At 42.3% G+C, this 17,696-nt stretch overlaps 1 protein-coding gene across 1 annotated transcript in view; it reads right to left on the bottom strand.

Moving 5' to 3' along the window:
* Positions 1 to 1,548: 1,548 nt before the first annotated feature.
* Positions 1,549 to 17,696, bottom strand: part of slc15a2.S (solute carrier family 15 member 2 S homeolog) — a 34,796-nt gene continuing 18,648 nt past the window's right edge. Inside the window, exons 5-25 of the mRNA XM_018238666.2 lie at positions 16,341 to 16,428; positions 12,470 to 12,611; positions 12,059 to 12,151; positions 11,707 to 11,806; positions 11,019 to 11,109; positions 10,713 to 10,790; positions 9,683 to 9,765; positions 9,497 to 9,583; positions 8,165 to 8,254; positions 7,977 to 8,021; positions 7,132 to 7,164; positions 6,351 to 6,439; positions 6,174 to 6,255; positions 5,763 to 5,897; positions 5,442 to 5,603; positions 4,959 to 5,005; positions 4,018 to 4,122; positions 3,743 to 3,836; positions 3,483 to 3,629; positions 2,392 to 2,496; positions 1,549 to 2,144 (exon numbers count right to left, since the gene is read on the bottom strand). Coding sequence (XP_018094155.1) covers positions 1,971 to 2,144; positions 2,392 to 2,496; positions 3,483 to 3,629; positions 3,743 to 3,836; positions 4,018 to 4,122; positions 4,959 to 5,005; positions 5,442 to 5,603; positions 5,763 to 5,897; positions 6,174 to 6,255; positions 6,351 to 6,439; positions 7,132 to 7,164; positions 7,977 to 8,021; positions 8,165 to 8,254; positions 9,497 to 9,583; positions 9,683 to 9,765; positions 10,713 to 10,790; positions 11,019 to 11,109; positions 11,707 to 11,806; positions 12,059 to 12,151; positions 12,470 to 12,611; positions 16,341 to 16,428 — 2,070 coding nt within the window. The 3' untranslated portion in view covers positions 1,549 to 1,970. The remainder of the gene's footprint in view (positions 2,145 to 2,391; positions 2,497 to 3,482; positions 3,630 to 3,742; positions 3,837 to 4,017; positions 4,123 to 4,958; positions 5,006 to 5,441; positions 5,604 to 5,762; positions 5,898 to 6,173; positions 6,256 to 6,350; positions 6,440 to 7,131; positions 7,165 to 7,976; positions 8,022 to 8,164; positions 8,255 to 9,496; positions 9,584 to 9,682; positions 9,766 to 10,712; positions 10,791 to 11,018; positions 11,110 to 11,706; positions 11,807 to 12,058; positions 12,152 to 12,469; positions 12,612 to 16,340; positions 16,429 to 17,696) is intronic.

Consider the following 17,696-nt stretch of genomic DNA (forward strand, 5'->3'; position numbering starts at 1 on the left):
TCGCTGGATTCTGGTGTAGATTGTCTCATTTGTTAATAACAGAAGATATTGTTTGTTTTTTTTATTGATTTATACTCACTTTTTTACACTTTCTGCTTTTCTTTTTTCAGATTTTCGTTCTGCTCCTTTATTTTCTGTTGCTTTTCCCATCACCCTGTGTCATGGTTTCAGCTTCTTCTACCCCAACCCCTGTTCACTTTATTTCACATTGTTTACCCCTCGTGGTCTTTAGCTTGTACATGAGTGGATCAGTGGATGATGAGTGATCATGTGTGGATTTAGGCATGTCTGGGTTAGGGTTGCCATCTGGCCAGTATTTTACTGGCCTGGCGGGTAAAAATGATAGTTGATCCCAATGTTATTAATAGGGAAAAAACATAAATATATAGGGAGGCCGGTATTTTTGTCCAGAAAAGGTGGCAACCTTAGTCTGGGTGGATCAGGGGGGTGACTAGTGTTGGCCATATATCACTTTCCTAGCCAGTAAAATACCAGCCACAGCTGGGGTCAGTTTGACAAATTTACCTGCAATATACTTCATTGTAAAGTAGTCAGTTCAGCCCCAGGCAATTGCTTTCTCTCCTCCATACTCACCAATTCCCCTTGATCATGCGGCTCGGTCCCCTTGATGATTAGACTCTGTGATGTCATGGCCTCAACCCCATTATGTCACAACCCTCCTCCTTGTGTATCTCCCCTGCCCGGACAGTATAGTTTATAGAAAAAGGTGACAACCCTACATGTAACTCTGCATTCATGGACCCTCCATAGGAAAGCCCTTCACCCAGGAGCCCCAGGTGACCAGTGGGCTAATAATCTAGGCACTCTGGTAGGGCTCTTCTTATTTAGTAATACGGGGGCCCTATCATTCCGTGTGGTGGCCCCAGTATCACAATGTACATTTCAGTGGAAGAGATTATCCCTAAAGTAGATTGGTCATCCCACATACCATGAAGCCCGGCCCAGACTGGCAATCAGTGGGTTCTGGCAAATGCCAGAGGGGCTGCCAAACCCAGGGGTGTCCAACTTGCGGCCCAGGGTGGATATGAATGTGGCACAGCTTGAACTTCCATCAATCCAGGAAATGTCATGTTGCAATGTCACACACAGAGAGCGTACAGTATGTACGTGGTTGATAAATGTGTACATGTGTGCTTTAAATTTTACATGGGGTGTGTGGCTTCCTAGAGCAGGAAAAGCAGTTAACACTGCTTTCCCCTCACTGAAACAACCCTTACACATTAATGGAATCTGAAGGGACCAAGTCTTACACCTCACTGTCTGTACAAAGTCCAGGATCCAAGAGAGAATCAGAACCCTAAAGGCCATGTTGTTGCCTTTCCTAGAATGAACATTCTATTGAGATGGTGCACATGGACCTAGGGCTGAACCAAACTTTATTCAGAAACATTCTTCTTTACAGGCTTTCTGCTTCAGTCTCAGGTGTGAATGTAACAAGGATGAAAGCAGAAGCCCCTCAGGTTCAGTTTCTTGCCCCTGAGATTTGGTTGGGCCCATTCATTCCTATTGGGTGGCCAGATGCAAATCTCCTGGAAAAGACTGTATAGTTTTATTCATAAAGGGCCATGAGATTTACAGAAATAATATCATGTATCACGAATCTGTACAACACAAATCAGAATGTCCATATGGAATAAAAATACTGGTGAAAGAATATTTGGACACCTTGGGTCCTTGCAGATATTGCTGTACTACAGTTCCCAAAATCCTCTGAAATTGAGTTAGTGGGAGTTGTAGTCGAGCAACATTAGCATTGGAGCAGCAAGCCTACAGGAAATTCATTAACTGTGCATGTGGACATAATCATAGTTTTTGTTTTTGGACCTTGGCTGAGGAGGAGCATGTTTGGTCCCAGTATGAAGAGTTAACTCCTTCCTCATACAGCAAGGTTTGGGTTCAAATCCCCAGGAATAAAACATTGTTCCTTGTGCTTGTGGTTACATCGTGGTTTATTTCTCCTCCATCGGAATTGCATTCAGGTTGTCATCTTGCAGCTGCTTCTTCTCCAATTCTTTCTTATCCTTCAGGTCATCGGGATTAGCAGGGACATAGAAATAGCCCATGATGGAGAAGATGATGCACACGGCAACCAGTAGGGCAGCAAACAGAATGAACTCTGCCCACTACAAGGTGAGAAATATAGGGTGAAATTTGTGACACATGGTACCAATCAGCTCTGTTGCTCCACGTGACCAATGCTCAGCTCTGCTTGGCTTAAATCACCAAAGAACTTGGCTTTTATGGACCTGCCCAAATGATTGGATCTTAGCATGTATTATTGTATTTGAGGGGTCCTTTTCTCCAAAGTGTGCTTAATTCTGGGATGTACCGTAACTAGTTCCATTTACTTCACCATAGTGAAGTTCTTACCTGCTCAAGGGACCCGGCTTGTGCAACGATCAGCACAATGATATTTCCGATGGCGATGGTGAACAGCCACCCGGCCTGTAACACTGATTTCATACTGGTAGGAGCCTGTGGGCATACAGAGGAAGACATCAGTATGTTGCTTATTATACCACCTGCATAAAAACCACTGAATAGTATAAAAAACCCTCCAAATCCATTTGGCATAACCCATAAGAGATCATTTAAAACCCAGGGGGCAAGTGAAAGAGCACTAAGAGGACCAAAAGCAGCCTATCAAAGACCATGCCTGATCAAAGTGCATAGGCCTGCTGCTATTTGCAACTACACCACAAAGGGCAGGCAAAGGGCACTATGCACACTTTGTGAGGCCTTGTAAATAACCTTTCAAGCAACAGGCCAATTAGGAACCTTATGTGGATGAGCAAATACTTAAAGGAGAAGGAAAGCTACGGAGGCATTTTATTGCCAATAGATTAGCTGCAATAGTGCTAGAATGCTATATTTATTCTTTAGAATGTTTTACCATACCTGAGTAAAAAGCTCTAGAAACGCTCTGTTTGTTTAGGATAGGAGCTGCAGTATTAACATGGTGTGACATCACTTCCTGCCTGAGTCTCTCCCTGCTCTGGGCTCAGATTACAGTAGAGAAGGGAGGGGTGTGGGGAAGAGGAGCAAACTGAGCATGCTCTTGCCCAGGGCAATGAGGTTTAAGATGAAGGCAGGAAGTCTGACACAGAAACCCATGAGTACACAATAGAAGGAAAGAAATGCAGTGTTTCTTTTGACAGGGGACTCAGAGCAGCACTACTTTGGGGGTTTACTGGTATATTTAGATGGACCTTTCTGATAAGGTTTACTTAGTTTTAACCTTTCCTTCTCCTTTAAACAGTTTGTATTCTTACTGCTGTCTTCCCCATGGCTAGGTATGGGCAAAACATGGTCTTGATGGTATTTCCCATTGCATATCTCAATAGAACAAACTGAGGAGGGGAGTTTAGATTACATTCCTAGTGGTAGGTTCTGATGGGAATGTGAAGTCTTTGCTCTGAGAAAGGTCAACGCTTGTGGTGGAGCTGGGGCTTGTCTGTTACCTGGGAGTAAGAGAATTCCAGGCCAGTGATGGAGAACATGACTTCTCCGGCACTAATGAGCACATACTGAGGGATTTGCCAGGCCACGTGGAAACTGTTGGCAGTGACATCTTCTGTCTTCTTCAATTCAATGGTGTCATTATTCACCTGATGAGGAAACAGAGGAGCCTCCATTATTACCACTGTCTGACTATGGGGTCTCCCTGCAGGATGTCACTGTGGAACTATGGGGCCTCCCTGCAGAATTGCACTGTATTTACCGTTATGAGTATGACTGTATAAGCAGCACCAAAGTTGAGTAACCCAAGATCAAGTTCATAAGTTCTGGATCCAGTCAAGCAGTTTGCAGTTATCCTGGTTACCAAGTGAAAGAGAAATAGTGAGCTCAGTAACAAATAAACCATGGGGTCATCAGTGTTCAAGAAACAGGGAGTTCCTATAGGCTGAAAGGAAGGGATGAGGGTTTTGGGGGGGGGCAGTGGCAAGAGAAGAGTTGGACCTTAACATTTGGATATGCTTAAGAGAGACAACATACTTTCCTCTCTTCAGCTTCACATATGCAGACGCGTTTCCGCTTCTAGCACTTACAGTTGATTCACCAGTAGTTATATTTGCCTCATTGCTGAGCATATTAATAAACCTGTAATGCAAATACACAGAAATTGTGACACCTCGATGATGCTAACGCAGCTGAGCAGCACTCCTGGTGCAAACCTGCACCCACAATTCAATAACTGCATTTATAAATAGAAACCACTTAAACAGTTCCCTCATATGGATGGATTATGTCCCATTATCCAGTCATCATCTTGCTCTACTGTCTCCAAATAGGCTGTCATCTTACCCTACTGTCATCATCTTGCTGTACTATGTCAAGATAGGTCATCATCATGCCCTACTGCCACCATCATATCTTACTGTCTCCTGATAGACCAGCATCTCACCCTACTGTCAGCATCTTGTTCACCAATCTTTAGCTTCGTTAACATCTTGCCCTACTGTCACTATCTTGTTCTATTGTAACAATCCTGTCCTGCTTTCTCCAGCTATGGTATCATCTTGCTATACTTCCCCCTGCTAGGTCACTATCTTGCTCTACTGTCATCATCTTTGCCAACTATCTCCAGATATGTCACCATCTTGTCCTACTGTTGCATCATCATCTTTCCCTACTGTCTCCAGATATGCCTAAAATTTGCCCTGTTGTCATCATATTGTTCTACTGCCTTAAGATATGCCAACATACTACCCTACTCTCTCTCTCTCTATCTTGTTTTACTATCTTGTGCTACTTCACCATCTCACCATCTTGTTCTACCATTATCATCTTGTCCTGATGTCTCCAGATGGCTCACCAGCTTGACTTACAGTCACCATCTTGCCCTACTGTCATCATGTTGTTTTGCTATCTCCAGCTAGGTCACATGTTGCCTTACTTGCCTTTTTTGACTATACATGTTATGTATAGGCTCTCACCTGACTGCTGCTAATCCATTGGCTGGTTTGGTCTGTGATTCTTCAAACTGAAAATCAAAAGAAAGGAGTGGATTTTACAGTCATGTAAAAATACATTGACTAATTAGTTTTCAGTACTTTTTAGTGATAAAACTCTACATAACTGCACTTATCTTCACTCATTGTTAAGTCAGTGCTGTTAAAACTATCTAACAACTTGAACTAGTTCTCATTTCTTGCTCTTTCATAGACTCAAAAGTGATGGTGGGGGGTAGCTTACATAATTCTTGTGATGCAGAGAATCATGAACCAGTCTCAGACTGCTTCCCCAGATGCCCCTCTAATTGAGCCTGTCTAACTTGGTGGATAGAATTTACAGCAGAGTAGGGCTAAGGAAAGTCCTTGATGCTCTACTGCTTAATGGAAGAAAGGAAAATGATAATAGTAGTGTACACTGGCAACACCAACCATCAGTAGATACAATGTGGCATCTCCCTCACTCACCAGATGGCAGTTTAGGTTGTTTCCTTCGCTATACACAAGAAGACTAAAGCTGCTTTGCTCATGGACATGAATCTGGCAGTTTGAGGTTACTAGTCCTTGTGTCAGTTTGACATTAAACTCATTATGTGCGTTGAGAAGGTCCAGTTTCACATAGTGTGGAGCCTGAGGCAAAAGGAGACAAACATTATATGTGTCTGTTCTTCTGCCCTGGCTTGCATTGTAACTGACTGATATGTAAACCATTAATGGCTGCCATATGCACCCCAGAACCCCAAGCATCAGGTAAGACAATAGATTATTTGCTCAGCAGGGAGTACTTACCACAGGATTTGTGTCATGCAGACTGGGCTGTTTGATGGTCTCAAACCCTGGAATCTCAACATTAAGTTCACTGTTAGCGAGATTTAGAACCTGTAGGTAACTCTCCTTGGCTTTGGGCACTGGGGGTAAAGTTTCCTGCATGGGGGAAACAGATGACAATGATCATGCTTAATACAAGGATACATTTACGCTTAATTTGTGGATATATATAGTTTTCTAATGGATACATCCATGCTTTCTAATCCATCTACATTAATTCTTGACTATGAACATTCCATACTTAAATATAAAATCCCTGTGTCATGAATGAAGTACTGAATGGCAAGAATGAGTGAGTGGAGTTATGAGAGCAGGAGATGATACAAACAGAAGATATGGGGAGTGTAAATACCAGCAGTTCTAGGCACTCACATTGATTTTAATTTCAACAACAGTTGCCACTGCAAATGCCAGTGCTGCCAGGATCATACCAATGGCCATCTTCGAAATGGCCCTGGGAAGAAAAGAATAGAATGAACATGAATCAAGTCCCATGATGGTATTGGTAACGTCCCATGATGGTGAACAGATCAGAATTGTAAGACTCACTTGAAGTTGACTTTGCAACATCTGATCAGAGGATAAATGCCAAGGTCAAAGACAGGAATGAGGATGAGGATGAGAAGAGGGTTGAGGATCTGCAAATGAAGACAGAACACTGTTATAGCCATACTTCTGATTGTAAGCTTATAGGGTAAAAGTCTGAAACTGCATGGGATGTACAAAGGGCAGTTTGTGGCAGGTAATATTAAAAAATAAAATTAATCAAAATAATTTAAGCATTTATATGCTGTATGTAAATTAAACATTTGCTACTGTGAATAATCGGTTTTGCCACCTTACGGCAGAGGTTGAGGGTAAGATTAGAAAAAAAGACCAGTTTGGTTTCATTTGCCTGTCCATCAAATTCAACCTTTTTTAATATATAACCTGCCTAACTGCTAGTTGATCAAGAGGAAGGCAAAAAAAAACATTTGAAGCCTCTCCAATTTGCCTCAAAGGGGGAAAAAGTTCCTTCCTGACTCCAAGATGGCAATCGGACTAGTCCCTGAATCAACTTGTACTATGAACTATCTTCCATAACCCTGTATTCCCTCACTTGCTAAAATGCCATTCAACCCATTTATAAAGCTATCTAATGTATCAGCCTGTACGACTAATACAGGGAGAGAATTCCACATCTTCAAAGCTCTTTTTGTCAAAAACCCCCTCAGAAGAATATTTAGCCAGAACTGCCTTTCTACTAATTAGAATGTGTGCCCACAAAGTCAGATATAGATTTGATTGAATGCTCTGAATAAGAAGTGAAGGGAACATCAGTTTCCCTTACCTGAATCTGGTCTGGCTGTAAAACGAATCCCCCCTGAAACACAAACAGAATGAAATATGAGAGAATATGAGTATCCCACCCTTTGCTGGGTATTATGGGCTGGTGAGTCTGAGCTTATTGCGCAACTACTACAGGGTATTCTATTGAGTAGGTGTGGATTTATCCCAGTGGGTTGGGGACTACTGATTTCTACTGATTAGTGATGGGTGAATAAATTCGCCTGGCGCAAATTTGCTGGGAATTTCCGATTTTCACCACCGAGAATAAATTTGCCAATCTCCCATGAAAATTCGCCGGCGTCAATTTCTGATTTTCAAGATTTTTTTGTGAAAATGTTCGAATTTCATGATTTTTTCATGAAAACTTCGAATGTCACGATTTTTTTGTGAAAACGTTCGAATTTGATGATTTTTCCATGAATTTTCCGATTTCATGATTTTTCCTCTAATTTTTTGCCATTTGGCGAATTTTGTGAAATTCTGTAATTTTATTGCGAAACGGGAGAAATTCACCCATCACTACTACTGATTTCCTTCTGTCAGAGGAAGCAGACAATTATTTCCCAGTTATTCTGACTTATTTCAAGGGTCTGCCGAGTGACAGAATGAGATTTAATGAAAAATCCTCATGGATGGGTCAATTCATTTTGTTTGCATCTTGTGTGTAAATACTGGGCAACTGTGACAAAGGGACTGATGGGACTAATACATTCAGCAGAATTAATGCACATGAAAGAACAATAATAATAAATCTCTGGTTTCCCACCTGTATACCCCAGTTATTAAACTAAAACCCCCAGCATCCTCTGACAGACCTTAGCCCAACAAGCTGCTCCAGACACTCACAAAGTCAGAGTTCATCCTGGTGGCCTGAAGAGTCCATCGGGAGCCCTGCAAAGGGGAAGTAAAGCAAGTGTTAAATAAAGAGAATCCTATAACCCTTTGCACAACTGCACACATATAGGAATGTAATTGTATCACACAGAGAACAAACATGTGCCCATTAAATACCCAAATAGAAAAAGGAGAGGTACCTGTTGATCAAAGAGAGCCCAAAACATGGGCAGTGGGATGTAGAGGAAAAGCACCTTCGTAACCATTTTCACTTCTGTGATGAGACTTTTCTGCAAGAGAATCATTAGGAGTCCTGTGAATGACTGACAGGGGGTACAGGTCTTGGGGTTGGATGGGATATATTTTCTGGTGCAATTAATGTCTATATATCCCAAAGCAATCTGTGTATTACAGGGCCCCCAAGAGGCACCGAAACCTGCCTGCTGCAGGGTTTAATAAAATGGGTAATTATTTTAATATGATGTAGAGAGTGATTACCGTATATAGCATATGTCGTCCCAAGTATAAGCCGAGTTACCTCCAAAAACTGGGAAAGCTTATTGACTCGAGTATAAGCCGAGGGTGAGAAATGCAGCAGCTTTTGGTAAGTTTCAATCAAAAAATTGAGGGTTTCTGCTCCCATTGGAGGTGCCGGCTTCTCGTTTTTGGATGCCGGTGACCATTCTTGGACGCCGATGAATATTCTTGGAGACTATTCTTAGGCACCGGCTACTATTCTTATGCGCCCGGCGACTATTTTTTGTGCTTGACCCGAGTATAAACCGAGGTAGAGTTTTTCAGCATAATTTGGGGGCTGAAAAACTCGGCTTATACTCGAGTATATATGGTATTTGCAGTTTTTAAGTTATTCAGCTTTTTATTCAGCAATCTCCACAAACTGGTTTCTAGGATCCAAATTTCCCTACCAACTATGCATTGATTTTAATAAGAGATTGCAATATGAATAGGAGAGGGCCTGGATAGAAAAGTGAGTAATAAAAAGAAGCAATAACAATACATTTCTTTTTTTTAGATGGGATCAGTGACCCCAATTTAAACGCAGGAAAGAGTCTGAAAAAGAAGGCAAATAATTCAAAAACTTTCAAAAATATATGAAGACCAGTTGAAAAGTTTCTTAGAATTGGCTGTGTTTTAATATACTAAACGTTAACTTAAAGTTGCTCCCATACACATTTTAACAACTAACCCTACTCTCATCATCATCTTGTTTTACTATCTCGTGCTAGGTCACTATGTTGCTGTACTGTCCCCATGTTGTCCTACTATTTCCATTATTTTATATTGTTCCCCATTACATTCTCTTTTACTGTCTGTCCACCCAGTGATACAATAATAGCAGCCTAATTTTACTGGCCTGATGCTGATCTGGAGAACCAAGGCCTTGTCTGTAAAGAATAGTTATTGTCCAATCACGGGTGTAGGTGCTGCTCATGATAAATATTCTCTAGGGAACAATGTGATTCAGGTAACTCATAGCCCCCACCCCCCTGGTACCACTATTAGCGACTCACTTGATACTTCTCGTCAGCCCAGTCTAACCAGTGCTCTCTCTTGGGGTACTGCTTGGATCGATGCCTCCAGCGGTTCTTCAGTGCAAACTAAAGGAAAAGAGGGACAAGTCACCTTTAGGGGATATTGGAGTAAATATCCCAGTGGGGCCCAGAGCAGGGACTGACTGGACAGATGACACTACTTACCCCAATACAGCTGAACACTGAGGCAAGGATGTTGCCCTGAGGTGGGTATTTCTTGTACATACCACTGCCAGCAACAAACACAACTAAATGAAACAAAACACAAATACCCAGATTAATAGGCATGTGTGTTCTGGGGCAGAGCTCCTGATAATGGAGCAAATTATGTTTAACCAATATGGTACTGATTTCAACAATAACTGCTCTGTATATTTCCATCAGTAAGAGGATTACCCTGCTGCATATAATGACATATAACAAGACAAACAGACAGAGAGTAACACATGAAAAAAAATCCCAATGAGAATGAGAAATGAATGAGATTATGGCTGAGTTAATCTTCCCTTTAATTGGTTTATCCTCATTATAAGCAGTTTCTGTGAGTTGTGTTGTTAAAGTAATATTTACCCTAATATTAGAGGGACATTTATCAATTCAATCGACGTGGGTGCAACCAGGACGACAGTACAGGATGTATTGGGCTGTGATGCAACTGGCACCCATTGCTGCACCCTAGCATGCTGATTTAAATAATATGCAAACTAGAGGGTATGGTCATGTACTGCCCCCAGGGTGCCCCTCATGAATATAGCACTTCTTCATGTAGGCATCAAGGTAACCCTAGGCATAAAATTCTGCATAGGGGGCAAAGTATAAAGAACATAGTGTTTTGCACACATTTTTTCCCTTTGGTACCCTGCCCTGCACTGTGTAAATGAGACTTTTTATTGCTCACTGCAATACCCTTAATAAAATTGTAAAATGAACCCCTTAAGTGCTGCAGGTTGCAGAATCTGCTTTGCTGACAAAGATATACCAGCATGCCAGCACCGTGGGTTGTATATTCAGACAAACATAAATGGTCAGAACCAGGAGTCCTATTCCTGGTATTTGGGATAAATGGCATGTAACGTGGTGCTGGTTGTGGTCACCTTAGCTAGATTTTAGGAGGGAGGAAAACTGATTTTAGACAAAGTAGTACGCCTTTTGTGCACCAAGAAACAGGAAAGACAGGAAAGACAGTGCTACTCACTCAGAGCCACTAACATTAATGCGGCTGGAACCCCAAACGCCAGTGCATAGCAGTCCCCTCCGAAGCACTGAACGTCCCCTGTGGGAGAAAGATCAGAGTCAGGCTTGGACCATGAGCCAATAGGAAATAATATTGGGCAATGACAGCAGTTCTGTCTTTCTCTATGGCAGGACCTTTATATATATAAATATTTGTATTTATTTGTATTTATATATTTGATCTTGGCACCCAATTGAAATGATTCAGTTTTTGCCACCTGGACCCAACGTAGGTGAGGGTCCTTGTCACAAAGAATGTGGTACTGACCTCTGAGTACCGGGGTGACGAAGGTGGAAATGAGACTCCCGGCATTGATGGACAAGTAGAAGATGGAAAAGAATTTGCTGCGCTCTTGTGCCTGAAAAAAGGGGAGACAAATACACTGACATGATCAGGAATGAAAGAAAGGCAAGAGCCAACCACGCATTGGTCTTCAGACTCCTCCCCAGTTTGTGGCCTCCCAGGTGTTACCATATTAATACATATCAATAACAGTTTCAATGCATTTCATTCGGCGCTCCCCTGCAGTGGAACCCAGGAAAACTGTATTTGTATTAGTCTTAATGCAGGAATGACTCCAATCTCCTCCCTACCCAGTGTTCTGTGAACATGTTGCTCTCTTTACCATTATCGCAAAGCCTTGATTCTCTGTACTTTCTACTCCTGGACTGCTCTTTTTTGTACTGTAGTCACAGGGATATGAGAAGCTTGGCCTTAACAGAAAAGTAAGAAATATACAGCAGATTAATGAAAAAAGAGCTCCCCATCCACCCAACAGGTGTTTTTATTTGTGTCCTTGACTGGGCACTCTCTTAGGACCAAACTCCTCATCCTGCTTGACCATGGGAAAGAGAGCAGCCCAAAGCAGGAGGCAGAGTAAATCTAGGCTCCTCACATGCGAGGCTAGATAAACATAAAACACCAATAGTTTTTTTAATAGAAGTGAGGAACTTACATGCTCTTCATCAAACTGGTCCCCTCCAAAAGCAGCCACGCAGGGTTTAATGCCACCCGTACCAAATGCAATAGCAATAAGGCCTATCATTGACAGCGCTCTGGAATAAACAAGCAGAGTTATACAGTAAGTTATGACTCAGCAGCATCATCAGCCCACGTGCCAGCTGGATGGATCCTTTACTCACCAGTGGACTAGAGTAATTTGAGATTGAATGGCTTTGTCTAGTCTAGTGCTACAAGTCCTTGATTCTATAGGATTATGAAGGAAAGCAAACAGCAACCCCTTTCTTTCTGAATAGGAGAAACAGTTTATTTCCTTGTTCAGAGAGAAATTTGGGTCCTTTACTTACACGTGCACCTCGGTACTTCCCATGGTAGGAATGGCACCCACTGACTTTATGACATGGCCAATGACATACAGGATTGACAGGTAAAAGATGGTGCTGGAATATAAAATAGAAAGGTTTTATGAGCATACAATAGCAGAAATAGGGGACGTAAAACAGTTAGGACTCATGAGTGGGTATATGAATTGGTGCTGGTTCTGACACACTGGTAGTTTCATCGCTGCAGTTTAGCTGAGTGAAAAACTCTCATTCAATATCAGGGGCCCATGCAGGTGAAGAGGTACAGGTACTGCTGCCAGGCAGCTCAGCACAAGGGCAATGTGCATGTAAACTAGGGGTCTGTAAAATACTACAGATTCTCTATTTGTAGTTGAACTATCCCCTAATACATTATTATGGGGTACAAAGACTTACTTGAATTTCCCCAGCCAGGCATCAGCTATAGGGGCACCAATAAGGGGGGTGAAGTAGCAGAGGCCGCTGAAGGCATGATACACTGTTGTTGACAGGTTTTCATCCCAGTGCAGATAATTGAGGAAATACAAGGTGAGCACAGCTGGAAGAAAACACATGAAATGCAGTGAAAGCCAATGCAGCACAGCGGCAGAGTGAGTAATGTAACCGGGGCCTTAGGTTCAATTCCAACCAGAACTCTGCCTGCAGAGAGTTTGTATGCAACCATTCTGGTATCTCCTTGTACACAAGGGCCAATCTACTTTGTTCTGGTCACGTGATTTTAACTCACATCCTTAAAAGAGTTAGAGGTCTACCTTGGGATTTATTTGGAAACATGATAAATGTGATGGGGTATATAAGGGTGTGGCTGGGCTACAGTCACTTTAGTGGAAGAAAGCAGACAGGCCCATTGGTAATATGCAATAAGTCTAGGCTGACATTCAAAATAGACCCTGGAATTTTGGGTACACAAAGACCCAAACAGCCCCCCACCAGCCCACTAAATAGTTACTTTCTTTAGCATCTTACAGCAGCCCCTCTGTTAGAACCCACAGATTGCCAGTCCGAGCCTGATATGCAGAAATAGGCTAAAGCTTTGTAACAAGCAAAGAAAGGGTTAAATCATTACATCTGATTCTCTGGCTGGAGAGGTGCCAGATCCTGGAAAGTGAGAATTCTCCCAACAAACAAAGTAACAGGGACAGGTAACATTGACAGAGACATGAGGTTTCTTTGTATCCAGCCTGGCAGTAAGTAGCTGAGGCATGGGGCTGGCATCCCGGCGGTGTATAGATCTCAGGAGTTGTATGGATTTCATGTCCGGACTACTACCACACTCTTCTGTAGCCACTCAGACTTGGCCTCTTGTCTGATAGGAAATCATTAAACGAAGGAACAGGTGTAACAAGCACCCCCAAAGCCAGGCTTTGTGCATGACAAAACAGTATTGGAAAAAGCATTGCTTGGGTCCGAGCCTGATATGCAGAAATAGGCTAAAGCTTTGTAACAAGCAAAGAAAGGGTTAAATCATTACATCTGATTCTCTGGCTGGAGAGGTGCCAGATCCTGGAAAGTGAGAATTCTCCCAACAAACAAAGTAACAGGGACAGGTAACATTGACAGAGACATGAGGTTTCTTTGTATCCAGCCTGGCAGTAAGTAGCTGAGGCATGGGGCTGGCATCCCGGCGGTGTATAGATCTCAGGAGTTGTATGGATTTCATGTCCGGACTACTACCACACTCTTCTGTAGCCACTCAGACTTGGCCTCTTGTCTGATAGGAAATCATTAAACGAAGGAACAGGTGTAACAAGCACACCCAAAGCCAGGCTTTGTGCATGACAAAACAGTATTGGAAAAAGCATTGCTTGGGTACAATATTAAAAGGGCAAGTTTACCTTCATTAACCTTTAGTTATAAATGCAAATTAGATAATAGTCTTTCTTCATTTATATTTCCTCCCAGTGGCTGGAATAAGAGATCAAATGAGAAATAGGAAGGGGCTGAACAGATAAAATAACAAAATAATCAGCTTTTAGAATGCAACCAAAGAGCATTTTAAGTTCAGTATGGAATAAGACTGGAGTAACATTTAAAATACAAACACAAAAAAACCCCAATTGCAAGTACACTAAATCTTCATTGAAATGTTAAGTTCCCCTTTAGTCCTGACTATAGGGGAAATACTAGTCTAATCCTGAGAACATTCTAATGCAACATTCTAACATTCTAACATCATCTAAACAAGGGATCCCCAACCTTTTGAACCAGTGAGCAACGTTCAGAAGTAAAAGGAGTTGGGGAGCAACACTAGCATGAAAATGTTCTTGGGGTGCCAAATAAGTGCTGTGATTGGCCATTTGGTAGCCCCTATGTGGATTGTGAACCTACATTAAGGTTCTGTTTGGCAGTGCACCTGGTTTTTATAAAACCAAAACTTGCCTCCAAGCCTGGAATTCAAAAATAAGCTCCTGCTTTGAGGCCACTGGGAGCAACATCCAAGGGGTTGGAGAGCAACATGTTGCTCACAAGCTACTGGTTGGGGATCACTGGTCTAAACCTAAGAACATTCTTATGCCCTGACTACATGCTGGTGTAGTGCTGTAGGGCTGCCACCAGGGGGTACATAGGAAATTGCTGTCAAATAGCACAGGATGAGATGGCAAATTGAATTTTTGAATCATAAATGGGTTTGGGTGGACCATGGGTGGAATTTTGGTATAACTGGGATACTGGAGGGTGTTTAATGGGTTTTTATTTTGATTGGGACCTCCTATTAATTGTTGGCAGGGGCCCACATTCCAGGGGGCCCAGTTGACCATAACTAACAATTGGGGCCCTCTAGGGGAAGAGGCCTGCTAACCCAGCAAAGGTGGCCCTGTGTAGATCTGTGATCTGATTGGCTACAGGTTTCTGTAGTCCTGTGAATGTTGCTCTGATTCGTTAGAGTTTAGTCTAGTCCTGTGAATATAGTAATACTCATTCGATAATTGGCCATAGATGCACCTAGAGTCTAGCTGTGTCAGAGTGATGCTTTAATCAAAAACATTTCAAGCCTGCAGTGTCCCTTTAAATGTGCAGGAATTGTGGACGGGTTCCTATAGAACATGAGGGAGATACCGGTTTATCCAGCAACTAAAATCTTGTAAATTCCTTTGTGAGTTCCAGGATGCTCTAATATTTAGAATTTATAACTCTGCAGTTATTAACCCAGCCATGATTATCTCTCATTTATTGCAACCCTATCGCTGTCCTTGTATTTTATTGGCCATAAAAAGCCAGAGATAATGGGCGATAGCATGCAGGGCAGGTAGTTTCTGGTTTTATTGGGATTATCAGTTTATCCGTGTCTTGGAACAATCTAATTTCTAAGATGGGGAGGCATAGTCACAACTGGGCTTTTCTGGTTGCCATCATATAGGAAGCAGAGAGCAAGTATCTCTGGGTGACCTGAAATATTTATTTAAAAAAAGGGCAATTTGCATTTCCAAAACATTGGCAATCCCTACTCCCAGTCTCATTGATTGCTAGGGCCACTTGCAATGCCCTGTAGATTTCAGATTGCTACCGTCAGTTGTCCTAGTAACCATCCAAGGGCAAGAGCTACAGAAATGTTTTAAACCTTAAAGGGATACTGTCATGGGAAAAAAAAAAATTTTCAAAATGAATCAGTTAATTCTGCACTGAAATCCATTTCTCAAAAGAGCAAACAGATTTTTTTATATTCAATTTTGAAATCTGACATGGGGCTAGACATGTTGTCAATTTCCCAGGTGCCCCAAGCCATGACAGTATGCCTTTAACTGAAAGCTGAACATTCCCTTTAAAGGCAATCTCTACTACCTGTGATGCTACTAGATGTTACTGGGCTCCACAGCAAATTAATTTTATGGGCCCAGTATATTCAGAGGTTGTCCTGTTTTACCAATATAACTTGAAATTGTTCACTAATTAGGGCCTCATGGGCCCCCCTATACTTCTCGGGGCCCCCTGCAGCCACAGGGTCTGCTTCCTCTGTAGTTACGCCCCTGTCTACTACTGGGATCCTGTCTCTGTTCATAGGTGAAACTTACAGATTATGTTTTGTGATCACATTGGAAGGGGCAAATGAAAATCTCCAACAGATATTATGTCCCCATCAGCCCATTAGTTTGGTGGATAGAACGTCATTTATATCAATATCACAGGCTGTGAGCACAGCTTAGAATCAGGTTAGTAAATGAAGCGGTCAGCACGAGGGCCGTGAGCACAGTATCACTTTCCTACAGCCTCACCCAATTGATTTCCGTGGCAGTGGCGATGGGAAATTGGGAAGCCATTTGGCTCGTACCTTTCATTCCATAGTAGGAGAATCGTTCACAGAACTCGTTGACAACAATGAACATTATACTCAGGGGGTAGTTGGTTCCACATAGTTTCTGCAGGTATAAAACAGACAAAAGAAGGGTATAAGCTCTGCCCTAAATACCATATACAATGTGCCAGTGTGGGGATAAATTGCCCAGTGGCATCGATTAATAAAACGTCATCATCCTATAGACACACATTAATGAGTATTTTACTTTTTCAGGCATTTAATTAAGTCAGTAATTAGTGATGGGACGAATTTTTTCCACAATTAAATGAACACCCATTTACTTTAATGAGCGTCAAATTGTCAGCAGCGGCTGAATTGTTGTCGGTATCGATTTTGATGCCAGCGAATTAATGCTGGCGTGAACATTTGCATTTCGCGAATTTTTCTGCATATCGCGAGTTTCGCAAGAAATTCTCAAGCTTTTCAGCTAAGCAAAACAGGACAAATTTGCCCATCACTAGTTGTAATAGAGGGCACTCAAGCGGGGGAATCTATTAGAACTGTCCCTGTGCATTGTGGGATTATGTTAAAACAAGGGTCAGTAAATGAGCACATTCGGCCTACAGTAAATCCATTGCAGCAGTAATACACTGTCCAGAGAACTTTCTGCAGCAAAGTCACTGTCCAGTGGAACACACTCTCAACCAGGTAATGGTTATATATTGGATTCTATACACAGGGGGATTATTTGGATACATCATAATTAGAACTAGAGGTAGGCAACAGAGGCACTTGCAAATTTGGGGCTAGGCCTGGACTGGGAATCTGTGGGTTCTGGCATATGCCAGAGGGGCTGCTGTAAGATTCAATAGACAGTCAATATTTAGCAGACCTGTGTGGGGATTTGGGGCCTCTGTTTACTAGAAATGCCAGGACCTATTTTGAATCCCAGTCCAGATATGTTTGGCTGGGGTACAATCTGAAGAAGAAAGTGAAGAGTGAGCAGAACTGCAGAGAACCACCAGCGGCCAATAAGTAGCAGGTAGTGATGGATGGTGGATCTTTTAGGCTGAGTGGTAATGGAAGTAAGGTGCACACCATTCAGCACAGACCTAAGGGGGGAGTTCAGTAGCATATAAGTGGTTAGGGGGCAGTCAAGCACGGTGCTGAGACAAATAGTATTACCTTGGGTGCAAATACTACTTGGCTCTAGATAGGACATAACTTTTTCATCCTGGGCCATGGCTTTTTCTATCTTGGGGCTCCATTCTAATTATTCAGCAGAGCCCACTTCCCAGGGTGGGCTAACTAAGTAGTGTGAAGCCATATGATTATTGATGGTGGCCATAAATAGAATGCTGGCTTTAACTTCACTCTGACATTCTTCAT

This window comes from Xenopus laevis, chromosome 9_10S (assembly GCF_017654675.1).
Source record: "Xenopus laevis strain J_2021 chromosome 9_10S, Xenopus_laevis_v10.1, whole genome shotgun sequence".
Lineage (NCBI taxonomy): Eukaryota > Metazoa > Chordata > Amphibia > Anura > Pipidae > Xenopus > Xenopus laevis.